Below are 13041 nucleotides of genomic sequence, written 5' to 3' on the forward strand. Positions count from 1 at the left end.
TCAAAGTTTAGCTCTTCTAGTGAAAATGGAACGCTTCCCCGGAAGAAAATAAGCGTTCTTGTTGATTCAGTGATGGTGGTGGAAATATATATTAGATATCGGAGTTTGGTGGTTCTGAATGGACAGCTACAGGGGATAAAGAACCGAGGCCTTGGATTTATATTAATCAGGAGTAGAAGAAACTAGCTACGGCTACTGGAGTATTTTACACTCCATACGATATACGACCCAGCGATCCAAGGCCACATACGCCAACAGGTGGGAAGGTGTGAGGTGTTCGGCAGGTACGTGGGGGACTCGAGGTACGGTACAAAATCATGATGTAAACAATCGCTCTAACCTCTTCGCCAGCCACACACACTTATTGTCCACATAGAGAGTGTAGTAATGCGACGCAAGAATAACTACCCCCCCCAAAACAATCCCAGACCCCCACCAGGCCACATGAAAGGCAAATGGATCATCTCGCAGGGCCTCCGCACTAGTCAGGTATGGGTTCCCGCTCGCCATCAGATACACAAAGTCTCGCAGGGGATTGCGCCACAATTGATAGATGGTCTCATGGAGCAGATACAGCGAGAACGAGATCTTGCCCAGATACTGCACGAGGCGAGTGTTGAGGGGCCATTGCAGCCACGGGGACTGGGCGATCGCATACACCAGGCACGCGGCGCCCACGGACTTCCAGCACCATTGGTAGATCTCCCACCGGTCCTTCCACTTTGCAGGCTGGACGGTAGCGAGGAACTGGTAGCCCGGGGGCAGCTGGCCGTCGCTGCCAAGACAGAGGAGATAGTATCCGACCACAAAACTGAGAAGGGTGATCATTCGGGAAAGAGTGAAAAGCTCTCGTAGCGAGGATCGGATCCTGCATCGCGTGGTGGTACAGGACGGGCGGGACAGCTTCTCCTCGTCGTCGTGGTCGTCATCTGCCATCGCGTTCGCCACAGGCGTAGTGTTGATCGCCCGCTCCGCCAGCCACAGGCCCCAGATGAATCCGAAGATGTCCCAGTTGCCAGCCCATAGGAAGAATCCAGCCAGGAGTGGCAGTGCCCAGAGTCGGAGCTTGGGACGCCATGCCGACAGCCCAACGGTCAAGAGATACACCACGTTGGATCCCCGGAATTCGAGCGGCATGGTCCACAGTTGGCCGTTCAGACCACCGCGATACTCAAATGCGATGACATTGATGCTATCGGCCATGTAGCCACACAGCCATCTGATGTGGGCCCACGGATTGGTCCAGGGTTGGAGTCCATCGAGAAACCCGTCATCGAACGTCCAGTGATACAGATCGAAAAAGAATAGGACCTGGCTCAGAGTGGCCAGGACCAATACCGGCAGATAGATGCGAAAGAGGCGCCGGACGATGGCGGAGGTCACTCGCGGCAGAAACTGCGGGCTGTGGCGGGCTTTGAGCAGACCGACGGAGATGGCAAAGCCGGAAATCACCATGAACAGAGTCACCATCGAATGGGCGGAGAAAAGAATGCGGATGGGAGGCAGCTGCACCAAGTGCCGGTTGGTCTCGGGGGGATCGGCCCAGAAGGAGACGAAAGGGTGCCAGACATCGCTCATGAAGTAGTGGTCAAAGGCCACAATCGCCGCTGCGATGCCACGGAGGCCATCCAGCCACTGGATGCGGTCGTGGGCAGTCATTCTATACAGGCAGAATTCGAGTTGGACATTGTCGACCGACGATTTAGGTCACTGTCGCAAAGGCATGGATGAATCTTCAGCGGCTGAACCCCTTTTTAAGCACCATCTCGTATTGAGGCTCGGCAAGACCCTGAAAATGGAGTCAGCCTCACCAATTGTGAACACGAGGGAACCTTGAAGGGCACTAGTCTTCGCAAAAGGGGACTATCAGTGGCTGGAAACCTAGGCAAGCAGGCACCCAAACTGCTTTAATTAGAGTCTGCAAATTGCAGCCATGGATTTGGGCAGTGCACAGGCCCACGTCCAGGCTCCTTGCCCCACCGACAGGGTGCGCTGCAGTCATGGAGGGGTGGATGAAGCATGTCGAGTATTGATTTGATTGCGGTTAGCAAAGAAATGTACGAGATGATTTAGCTAAGCGATTCATCACGAATGAAAGAATATTTTGATAGTTAGTTACATGAAGAAGTCGAGGTTGTTCAGAATCCACGAGCGAGCGGGGGAGAAAGAGCCGGAGGCATGTTTGCAACATTTGCTCAGCCTGACTCGGACTTGTTCTTTCTCCGACCCGCTCCAACCCGCTCCAACCCGCTCCGACCTGCGCAAACAACAAACACATCAAATACAGCAAACAGATCAAACACATCAAACATTGACCAAGTGCTGAATCAGCAATCAGCCATCAGCCATCAGTCGGCATTCCACAGCGGAATCACGGCGAAGCCCGACACTCCATCCTCAAAGCTGAGGCAAGTGTCCACATTCTCCGGAGTGAACGTGCCCACCGCATCCCCGCTGCAGGTACTATCGTGGTACGCCACAATCTTCCACCCCAGGTTGTTCACCGTCGTCGCCGCGTACCAGTAGTACTCCACCCCCAGGTTCAGATAGTAGCAGTCCTGCGGTTCGTTCAGGGTCAGGTACCCACCGATTGTCGAACAGTTGTTATTCAAGCTGGACACCTGCAGCTGCACCTCAAAGTCGGAGGGGATCGGCCAGGACGAGTCCGCCGGAATGGAGGTGACGCTGCCGGTCAGGTTGGAGAGCAGATGTCCATCGTAGTTGGCGATGTGCTCCTCTGCGGCAATGTCAGTACGGTGTGATTTTCAGGGGAGGACGACCTCTTACCCAGGTTCAAGGTCGTGTTCTTGCTGTTCGCAGCGTAGGTGGACTTGCAGTAGCATTGCAGAGTCGCTCCCTCACCGAGCAGGATGCATTCGCTGCAGGACTGCGAATACGCACCACTACGGCACTCAATACTCGACTCCGACTCAGGGGGCAGGACGAGAAACTTACTCGGTTTTCCACTAGAATTGAGCAGTCAATACTAAGCTCTGATGACCGGGATCTTAAACAACAAGAAGAGGAGAAACATACCGCTAATGTGGCTTCGCTGTTGGTGATCTTGTTGGGGAGGTAGACACTGCTGGTGATCGTCCCACTCCCGTCGCTGGTCGGACAAGTGCCCACCAGCCAGTTTTCCTTGAGATAGATATCGGTACAATCGTCCGCAAAGCCCTGACTATGGACTGAGGTGCACAAGCCAGCAATCAGGAGAATGGCCGTGGTGAGTTGCATCTTGTACCGCGAGGAGTGCTACAGGGACTGGTCGACTGCTCTTCTGTTGCCTTCGAACCATCTTTATATGCAAACGGCATTAGGCTTATAGGAGAGTATTCGACATATACTGCGCGCACTATTGACTGGGATCCAACATTTGTCAGGAACTACAAATCCCTCTCTTGAAGGTCCGAGGATCCTGCAGGACGTTAGAGTCCTCGAAACGGGCGTCGCTCCGGACTCGGGTCAAGAAGCAGATTAGGGCCCAGTTAGTGCTTATCTCAGCCGAGCAACAGGGAACAGGGAGCATTTGAGCACCACTCAGACAGAGCAGGAACAGCAGGATGAGCAAACACCGGTATGACTGCATCGCATCCAATGCTTTTGACTTGGTCACGTACAAGACATGAAGCTCATGTGTTTTGAGCTTGTCCGGTAGAGAACTTTGGTTCCGTTTCCCGACATGATCTGTTTCTGCAGACAGTTGTTTATCTTGACGTCAGGATTAGCTCTTTTCGATTCAAGCTGTGCGACCACAAGGAGTACTGTCAACTCTCACCTGCAGGAGCAAACGGTGGGGCGCACTTGGAAAACTCCGGACTCCGGCGCTCGGCGCTCCCACCCCTGTATGCTGATGATCATATGCAAGCTGTATGTTATTCGGACATTTGCGGTGGTGACTCGTGGGCTTTCCCCGCTTTACACTGTGGATGGACATCACCCTCAGTGCTTTTATTGCAGCACAACGGTGACAAGAAGGCTGGGAAGCGGGGTTCTGTGGCGCTAAGAGGACTAACTCGTCACGGAGAATAGTCCGGCTTCTGGCCGGCCATCGACTTGCGTTGAGCCAGGTCTTGCCCCGGGGCTTACTTTTTCGTTGAGCTGGGTACTCCATTATTGATGTGTATTCACTAAGCTACATGACGTACATTCAATGCTCAATCCTGACCAGCAGAGCCATCATCGTACCTCTTCCTGCTTCGTCACCCCCAACCTCTCTGAAGCCTCCACGCGCCGCACAAAATCCCCCGCTTGTCGAGCACAAGCCTCCGCTTCCTGCTGGAACTTCATAATCCAGCCAATCATGAGAACGTCGTGAGGCACCTTCTCTTCTACCACGAGCTCGATCTGTGATTCATTGCGGGCTGATTCATGGAACCGTCGGACAAGCTCCTGATGATCGGGAAACAGAACTTCCCGACCGCCGGTGATGATCAACACGGGCGAGGGGAGCATGAACGGATGGTGGATAGGCGCCACGTACCGCTCCACCGTCTCCGTGATGGCTAGATCGCGCAAAAATTGCCGGGCGCCCCAGGTGGGAAAGGAGCCTGGGATGTACTCGGTGCCGTAGTTCTCGCTTTGGGTCCAAATGTCCGGGTCCACTGCGGCAGGGACATCGCACCATGGCGACCAGAGCCAGCTGCACTTCGGAGGCGGGAGGCGGGCTGGGCCGTCGTACTCGACTATGTAGCGCAGCAGGGCCAGCGCAAGGTGCCCCCCTGAGCTATCGCCGGATAGAACAATGCGGGATGGAGGGATCTGTAGGGTGTGAATGAGGTAGGCATACGCCGCGAGGGTATCTTGTAGCTGGGCTGGGAATCGGCCGTTGGGGTAGCAGGCGAGTCGGTACTGTAAGCACAGGAGGTGACTGGCCGGGGTGTGGGTGAGAAGGGTCTTCGCGAGGAAGTTGCAGGAGGAGGTGCGTCCGTCACCCAGCACATACGAACCACCGTGAAGATGAAGCACGACGTATCGCCCATCAGGAATGGAGGTGGCGCCAATGCAAGGTTCTGGAAACCAAGTGGCCCCGACGGGCTCAGGCCTGACTTCTTTATCCACTGCAATGCCTGTGTAAAACCGCGTGGGGGCGGGGTCGATCACCACAAACCGGTCCCCTTCATGGTGTGGCTTGAGAGAAATGGGCCATTTGAAGTGACAGGCTGTGTAGGTCCGAAGGAATAGTTTCAAGAATGAGCCAGCCAGACCTTGGCGGGCGGACCAGGTGGGATCGTGTCGAATTCTGTGATGTTTCATCAGTAACACGCGGCAAGACGGAGGTGATCAGGGACAGGCACCGACCGGGAGGAAGCCATGGATGATGGAGATGATGAGTATTCAGGGACGGAACCGATGGGCAAATAAAGCAATGGCGATCGTAGCCAAGCTTTAAAGCCAAGAAAGACTCCGTTCAGCCCTACGGGTTGGGGGATTTTGGAATACATCACGATGATGTCGTCATGGCGCTCATCCACGGCAGGCAGCATCTTTTCTCTTTTCGGTTAGTGCCCTACCTAACCAGCTGGTAATCTCATGAAACAGGATGCAGTACCCTGGGCTCGTTTAATCCCCCAAAAATGGGGTATCGGCCAGATTCTGCCAGAACCCAAGGTCCAGGTCCCACGAAAGCTGGCTTTGAAATTCTTCCCAGTCGGCGAGGGTCGTGGTGCGGGGGGACGGCGCCCCCGGTCCCCGCAGTGCATCCGCTGTAATCGAATCCAGCATGTTGTGAATCGTGGACAATGCCTTGGAAATCAGATCGTAGTTAGGGTCTTGCAGTTGCACCACCGATCCGCCTGACAGCTCCGCAGCCAAAACAGTCAGGTTCTGGATCGCCCGTGGATGAGGGGCTGGAACCGGCGCGGATGAACAACGCTGGTTCAACACGGCTAAGAGGATGATGCCTGCCGCAGGAAGGCCATAATGCACAATCTGAGAAACATTCCATCAGTTGGTATTTTGCACGATGTTGCTCATTGCACCGACTCATACCTTCCACATCAGACTTGTCCCCGAATTGGTGAGCTGGTCGCGAAGCATTAACAAGGCGACGACGGTAGCCAGAATTTGCTCCGCGAGAGTTACAAGCTCCTGACTGGGGGTGGCAGGGGAGGGTAGGACCACGAGGCGAAGAAGAAATAGGACATGCAAATGATTGAGCTGGAAGCTAGCGAGAAAGTCCCTCTCGAACCCGTCCTTTGTAACCTCCTTCAGGGTTCCCTCCAACCGAAACTGTCGCGGGAGCTCATCCCACAACCTCTCAGCTTGTGCTTGTATAGTGCTAGCAAGATTAGTAAAGCTCTGGTTTGTTTAATACCGACGAATGGGAAATACCGGACTTGTTGCTGAAACTGGTCGCCATTCTTGTCGCGGTGCAGGTATAAGATATCTTCCTTGAGGCTTGCACACAACGCAGACCACCGTGACTCAGCCACATAAGAAGGGACAGCTGCTGGGCTCCAACCTGGAGTGGATTCACTCGGGTCTGAAGACAGCTCCCAGTGTCTGGTACCTGCAGGAGCCGATGGGATCTGAAAGTCGCAGAAATGGCGTGGCATCCGCGGAGGCCGACCGAGGAAAATGGCCATGTTCTTGTCGGCGGAGAAGATTCGCGCGAATGCGGTTCGACGCAACTCTTGGAGAAAAGCAGGGGCCTTACGCTCCAGACCGTTGGTCTGGTGATAACCGAGAGCAAAGATAGAAGCAATTCCATCCCCAAGTCGTCTCCAATACTGATAGCCTGGGTCTCGTCAGTGGAAAGGAACTGGCATGGCCCGGGTGGAGAGCTGCGCTAACTCTGATCGCCTGCTATGTACGAATGAACGATAAGGTTCTCGTACTGAAGTACTAGCTGCAGGTCATTGAGCTGGTCCAACGATAAGGCTATCTCGAGAGCACAGTTTGCGACACGGAAGCATCGCTTTCGAAGATCATATGGGCCATTGTCCTTCGAGTACAAGGGTGCGAAATATGACACATCATACGAGGCACGAATCACTGCCAGAGCAAAGAGGCCCAAGGTTTCCCATCTAATGTTATGCTCGGTGAATTGAGCGCAGAATTCCGCAAAGGTCATGAACGAGTCGCTATGCAAGGACTGCGCCGAATTACTCAATAGAAGTTCAGCATATTGTCGATGCCAATTTGCATTGGTAGAGATCGAGGTCAAAGCAAGGTCAATACTGTCGATGGCAGCTACAAGCCAGGCACCTCCCAGTGCTAGGCTAGCACCACTCGACAACCACAACTTGACCAGGTCTTTCATGGATTGCAGAGGTGCATGAGCCAACAGCAGCCGGGTTGCGTCTGCCGCGCGCTGAAGCAGTACATCGTCATCGTCCATGTCCACCGTTGTTGAGGGGGAGGTAGTCCCAGCCGACTGCTGTGCCACGGTCTGATCCGCTGCAGTCGGAGGGATATGACTAAAGATTGCCACATGACTGGAGGAGCCGATGTATCCGGGGTTGGGATACCGCTGACGGCGAGAGGACCGGGCAGAGGGGGTGGAAAAAGGGTCGTGACTGGCATGAGGATGATCAGCGACTAGGACCACCGTCGAGAGTGAGACATTGGTCTACCTCGGAGACGAGCGCGACTCTTCAGTGCTTTCGTTGGATGTCAGAGGCCGCTTCCTCTTGAAGGGGGTGGAGCGATAGAGACACAGTCCGGCTCGGTTGCTGGTCCGGCAACGCGTACACACCGGGTGGGTATGGTCGCAGGCTAGCTTGGACTTGCGGCATGGCTCGCAGGCTGGCTGCCTGGATATCATTCCGAGCGGTGGTAATGTTGAGTGACGCGAAAGCAACAGGATGGATACGGAGAAGAACTGGAAGGAAAGTGATTGATGCTCGGAGTGGAGAGAAACCCGGTGAGAAACTCGGAGAGAAACTCGGCGTGTTGGAGAGGGCGGTGAGAGCTGAATTGAAGCCTGATTCCTCAGGCATACCACGCACAACCCATCTCATTTCTTCGATTCTTTTACCAACAACTACTAGAACTACACACTGTTCTGTCTCTGCAAATACTCCACCAACGGTCCACTCGGGGCATCTTCCCGATCACATACAATCTCCACCATGCGCAATCCTGATCCATTCCACAGCTGATCCGTGGTGAGAATCCCTCCCAGCTCATCCCAGGTGCGAGCCGAGGCTGTGAAGACCTCCTCGCCCCCACCAAAGAGTTGAGGAGCCTGCAAGTACCGCCATCGAGTGATATCGTTGTACGCCTGTTGACGCCCGTGGATGCAACGTTCAATGGTGTATCCATCGTTGTTGACGACAAATACCACCACATTCAGCCCTAATCGGATGATGGTCCCCAGCTCTTGCGCCGTCATCTGGAAACTACCATCCCCGATGAATAGGATGGTGCGTGCATCGCGGATGCCTTGGTACTCGTCCGCCATCATCAATTCTCGCTGAGCAAGGGCAGCTCCCTGAGAGGCAGGAAGCATATACCCGATCGATAGCCAGGTGACTGGGGTGAAGACGCGGCTATGACGAGGCAGAGCCATCTCTCGCACTCCATACCCGGCAGTCCCCGTCTCTCCCAGAACAATATCTCCGGGACGAAGATATCCTGCGAGAAGCCGCCATAAATGGTTCTGGGTAATGGGACTCGGACCAGCAACTTCCGACAACGTTAACGACGAGAGGCGGGGAATGCGTTGGTGAGCATTGTCAGATACTACTCTTTTAACGTCCAGCCCTTTCAGGATTTGTGACAGCAAATGTTGAGCGGAAACATCGCGAAAGAGTTCTGGACCGATTTGAACCGCCGTGTCTGATATGTAGATGGCTACCTCATCTCTAGGGATGGCAGAACATGAAAAGGTGTTGGTCGAGCTCAAATGGGGACCGAAGTAGAGAACCAAATCAGCCCCATTCACATATGCTTGCACCTCAGGACTATCGAATATACCCCGATAAACCCCGTGGCAGTTGGACGTGGTCTCGTCCAGTAGGCCTTTTCCGTATGCCGTCGTCCAGAATGGCCATTGGGTGCTGGTGATCAAACGTTGCAGCTGTCCAAGAATTCCCATCGGTCGGCTTTCTCCATCAACCACAATGACTGGTCGTTTGGCAACATATACCCGGTCTAAGATCCGCGCCAGCACGACCTTGGAACAGGAGACCGGTGGTAGTGGCGATATGTCGAGAGGGCGACTCAGCCGCTCGACCGGCACAGGTTGATCAACCATATCCACTGGGATTTCGATATACACCGGACGGCTCTGCCGCAAACATTGCTGCAGGACCTCGTCGATCTGGGCAGGGCTGGGTTCCAGATCCCATAGTCGCGTTTGAGCGACGGTTACATGAGACGCCATTTGTGAAAATCGGCGGTACTCGCCGTCGTTGAAGGTATGATGGACTAACTGACGCTGGTCTTGCGTCTCTCGAGACGGGGTTCCGACGATGTGCACCACCGCAGCACGTTCGGCGAAGGCGCCTGCTATGGCGTTGATGGCTGACAGCTCTCCGACACCAAAGGTGGTGATCAAAGCACCGACTCCTTTGATACGAGCATATCCATCGGCGGCATAGCCAGCGTTGAGTTCGTTGGCATTGCCCACCCATCGCAGCCCCGTCGGCTCCACGTAATCAAGCAGGCGGAGATTAAAATCACCGGGGACTCCATGAAGAGAGTGAACCCCCAGCTGCACAAGGCGAGTGAAAAGATACTCAGCTAAAGTGACTGAGGACATGGTGGATGGTGGTGAGAGTGGCTGATCTTGGGGTGGAAATGACGAGATATTGAAGCCGAGCTCCCCGATTGCTAAGACCTTGTCGACAACAGGGTGGAATTTATAGTGCATGAACCACTGAGAAAAGATGGTGCCTTTTGCTCGAATCTAAGATATACCGGCGTGTTCGATCAGTCCGACTTATCTTCGGGCTGGGCAGGGATGGAAGATGAGGCAAAGCGCGGACCGGAGTAAGGGTCGGCGTGTTCGGCGTGTTCGGCGTGTGCCTGATCACGCACGGTGCCTTTATCCATCTTTATTTATCACCCCCTCCAATACGCCTAGAGGAGGTATATGCCCGCGACCACTCTTGTTCTTCACTATCTGATATAACTCCAGCTCCACACTGAAGATGCCGCCTCTGCAGCCTGCCTCCATCACGGCTCTCCGGACGCAGTCGGAGCCCTTATCGTTCGCCATTGCCCCCGCCATTTCCTCGGATGCCTTCAAATCAGCCCACACACGCGATCTCCCTCACGCAAAGCGATGGGATGACCATTGGAGTATCGAAAGCCGAGGCTTCGAAGGTTCAGCGTTGAAAAGGTCCGCGATCCAGCCCAGTGACCGCAAGGTCATCTCCCTGGGCACCGGACGACCCACAGCAGATTACTATCCATGGGACTCTATGACAACCGAGTCGATGCCGCCGACGCTGGCCGGTAAGTCTTCCAGCCATCAGACTACAATAGACAAGTACACGGACACGTTCAATCTAGCCAACGGCCTCAACTACGGCAGCGGGATAGGCTCCCCTCATCTACTCCGATTCGTCACAGAACACGTGGAGATGATGCATCAACCGCGGTACTCAGACTGGGCTGTATGTCTTTCGTGCGGCTCTACATCTGCCCTTGACATCATATACCGTATCTTCTGCAACCGAGGAGACACCATTCTCACCGAGTGTTATACCTACCCTGGCGCCGTGGAAGGAGCAGGCCTGCAGGGTATTCAAGTTCAGGGCGTGTGTATGGATTCAGAAGGACTGCACCCGGATGGCTTAGACGACATATTACGAAACTGGGATACCTCTCTAGCTTCAAAGCCCCGTGTCCTATACACGATTCCCACCGGGCAAAACCCCACTGGGGTCACTCAGAGTGTGGCTAGACGGGAACAGATCTATCAGATTGCGGAAACGCACGACCTGATGATCATCGAAGATGACCCATACTACTATCTACGTCTGGGCATGCAGTCTGATGACAAACCTGATGGGCAAGGTAATGGGGGTGATAGCGTGCTCACCGCGATCGACAGGTTTCAGGCGCAGGCAGTCCCGTCATATCTCTCGATCGATCGATCCGGTCGCGTCGTCCGCTTAGACTCAACATCCAAGATTCTGGCGCCTGGACTCCGTGCCGGGTGGGTGACAGCATCATCGCAGGTCATCAACAAGTTCGTGGTCTACTAGGAGGTCTCGATACTGGGAATCAATGGGCTGACCTAGCTCATGCTCTGGAAGTTGCTCGATGAGACGTGGGGTCATGAAGGCTTTTTATTGTGGTTGTCTGACCTCTCACGGCGGTATCAGTCGCGTCGTGATATTTTGTTGCGGGCATGCGAGAAGTATCTTCCTCGCGGACTTGTGTCTTGGAATTGTCCCCAATATGGGATGTTTCTTTGGCTGGAGCTGGATTACCGCCAGCATCCTCTGCTTCGCCACCATACGACAATCCAATCTGATGTGAAGACTTTCCTGGTCCAGGTGGAAAGTCGGATTGTGTTGAAGGCTCTGGAACACGGGGTGCAGGTCACGAAGGGGTCATTATTCTCGCCTAGCCCAGAGTGCCGACGTATGCTCTATATCCGATTGACGTATGCGGCTGCGCCGGCGTTGGATTTGAGTGAAGGCGTCAAGCTTTTGTCAGATGTATTGCGGGAGGAGTTTTCGTTGGAAGCCGATATGGTGTAGCACCAACGCGGAACCGACCTGGTCTCGTTCATTTTACTTCCAATAAATGCAAGAAAGCTAGGTCTGACACATGATCGGGATCGAGACATGGAAATTCTATTCTATCGAATGGGGTCGGATTGGTTGTTTAGAGTCACGTATGGCTGATGTACGAACATTAGCATCGGGTTCATCCGGGGTAATTCAATGCTTGCAAAGACAGAGCTGGGTCACCTACTCTACAATGTCCGCTTATTCTGCTTCAACCACTCGCTCAACTTCTGCGCGGCGTGAAATCGATGGGACAGTCCATTCTATGTATTGTGTGAGTAAGACTGAGCCATCATGCGACATGCTAGTTGTTCTTACCTTCTTTTCCACATCCATCTCGGCCAATGTCTCCTCACCATGTTCGAATATAGGCTCCCACCCTGGATTGCTGTTAGTCATCGGACATGCCAATTGAAGACAAAGCCTACCGAATGAGGAGATACCCCTCGGAGGGACTATCTTGCCCTGGTTGAGATCAGCTATTGTCAACAGCTATCAATCCCAAAGCAGTACTTACCAATAGCCTCCCCTGGAAGAGGATCGGCTCGGCCCCAGGGCCTGAGGAATAGCCTATGGTACAGACGGCTTCTGCGGTCTTATCCTCAAATGCAGCAACCATCTTGTAGAGACCCTCGTTTCCAACGCTATCTACAAACGCTTTGCTGTATGGGTCGCAATAAAGATGCGAGTTAGCCTTTCCAACTCATGCACAACAGAAATGCAGGGCGGACAAACACATAAGGTCCCGGCATGCGATTCAAAGCATGCATCTCGAGCGCCGAGTCCTCGACTAGGACCGGACCAGAGATCTATTGACTGGGTTCAGTTCGCGTCTGTCAAAGTTCAACCGCCTCGCAGTACCTTCTCGGCGGCCACACGGCATTTCTCTCGGGTGATTTCTTCCACGGAGCCTTGAATCTCGGGCAGATCGAGGTCGATTGAGTTTAAGATGGCTGAGCTTCCTAAGATTGCATTGAGCTCGGAGATCTTGTGTCTATTCCCGCTCACGAGGGTGAGAGTTAGCATGATGACTGTTTAGGGGAAGGGATTGTGTGGTGATTGTTTTGTGCTGAAGATGATGATAAGGTAACACAGTACGCAGTAAACACCAACAAAAAAGAAGCATTGAGATGACTCACACTTGCCGCCCCTCACCGCCCAGTGGAAAAGGGGTAAGGACACCTGAATACCCTGGCACTGCTACTTTATACCATCAAACAGAATCAGAGGAAAAAGCCATAGCGGTACGCATATAAGAAGACATGCCGGTCTGCGACTGTTTTCTCTGCAAGTAACAGGATTACTGCCCTTGCTCATGGACACTTGTTGGGGAGCTGCCACGTGACTC

At 53.8% G+C, this 13041-nt stretch overlaps 7 protein-coding genes across 7 annotated transcripts; 1 reads left to right on the forward strand and 6 right to left on the reverse strand.

Annotated features, from left to right (window-relative positions):
* Positions 1–153: 153 nt before the first annotated feature.
* On the reverse strand, positions 154–2138 carry BO86DRAFT_388888 (acyltransferase family protein). The gene has a single exon (XM_025671978.1). The coding sequence runs from the start codon at positions 1657–1659 to the stop codon at positions 316–318; it is 1344 nt and encodes a 447-aa protein (XP_025528351.1). The 5' UTR covers positions 1660–2138; the 3' UTR covers positions 154–315.
* A 210-nt stretch (positions 2139–2348) lies between these two features.
* Positions 2349–3237, reverse strand: BO86DRAFT_455926 (CVNH domain-containing protein; the record flags this gene model as incomplete). The annotated part of the gene is made up of 4 exons (XM_025677140.1): positions 2349–2737; positions 2788–2879; positions 2956–2966; positions 3037–3237. The coding sequence occupies 4 exons, from the start codon at positions 3235–3237 to the stop codon at positions 2349–2351; spliced, it is 693 nt and encodes a 230-aa protein (XP_025528352.1).
* A 502-nt stretch (positions 3238–3739) lies between these two features.
* On the reverse strand, positions 3740–5486 carry BO86DRAFT_378861 (alpha/beta hydrolase; the record flags this gene model as incomplete). Its single annotated transcript, XM_025670649.1, has 5 exons — positions 3740–3744; positions 3779–3850; positions 4090–4135; positions 4189–5242; positions 5302–5486. The coding sequence occupies 5 exons, from the start codon at positions 5484–5486 to the stop codon at positions 3740–3742; spliced, it is 1362 nt and encodes a 453-aa protein (XP_025528353.1).
* BO86DRAFT_83332 (uncharacterized protein) lies at positions 5302–7882 on the reverse strand. Its single transcript, XM_025677719.1, has 5 exons — positions 7578–7882; positions 6796–7520; positions 6334–6739; positions 5992–6280; positions 5302–5931 (listed from the first exon to the last, which is right to left on the reverse strand). The coding sequence occupies exons 1-5, from the start codon at positions 7766–7768 to the stop codon at positions 5563–5565; spliced, it is 1980 nt and encodes a 659-aa protein (XP_025528354.1). The 5' UTR covers positions 7769–7882; the 3' UTR covers positions 5302–5562.
* Positions 7883–7996: 114 nt separating this feature from the next.
* On the reverse strand, positions 7997–9709 carry BO86DRAFT_361314 (alpha-keto acid decarboxylase family protein; the record flags this gene model as incomplete). Its single annotated transcript, XM_025669854.1, has 1 exon — positions 7997–9709. The coding sequence occupies one exon, from the start codon at positions 9707–9709 to the stop codon at positions 7997–7999; it is 1713 nt and encodes a 570-aa protein (XP_025528355.1).
* Positions 9710–10100: 391 nt separating this feature from the next.
* On the forward strand, positions 10101–11663 carry BO86DRAFT_447890 (aminotransferase-like domain-containing protein; the record flags this gene model as incomplete). The annotated part of the gene is made up of 3 exons (XM_025676612.1): positions 10101–11153; positions 11199–11566; positions 11597–11663. The coding sequence occupies 3 exons, from the start codon at positions 10101–10103 to the stop codon at positions 11661–11663; spliced, it is 1488 nt and encodes a 495-aa protein (XP_025528356.1).
* Positions 11664–11881: 218 nt separating this feature from the next.
* On the reverse strand, positions 11882–12719 carry BO86DRAFT_361317 (non-canonical purine NTP pyrophosphatase; the record flags this gene model as incomplete). Its single annotated transcript, XM_025669855.1, has 6 exons — positions 11882–11956; positions 12012–12073; positions 12122–12158; positions 12211–12355; positions 12429–12502; positions 12555–12719. 6 exons carry the CDS (start codon positions 12717–12719, stop codon positions 11882–11884), a joined length of 558 nt encoding a protein of 185 aa, XP_025528357.1.
* Positions 12720–13041: the final 322 nt, after the last annotated feature.

Source organism: Aspergillus japonicus (assembly GCF_003184785.1).
Source record: "Aspergillus japonicus CBS 114.51 unplaced genomic scaffold BO86scaffold_20, whole genome shotgun sequence".
In the NCBI taxonomy this organism is placed as follows: Eukaryota; Fungi; Ascomycota; class Eurotiomycetes; order Eurotiales; family Aspergillaceae; genus Aspergillus; species Aspergillus japonicus.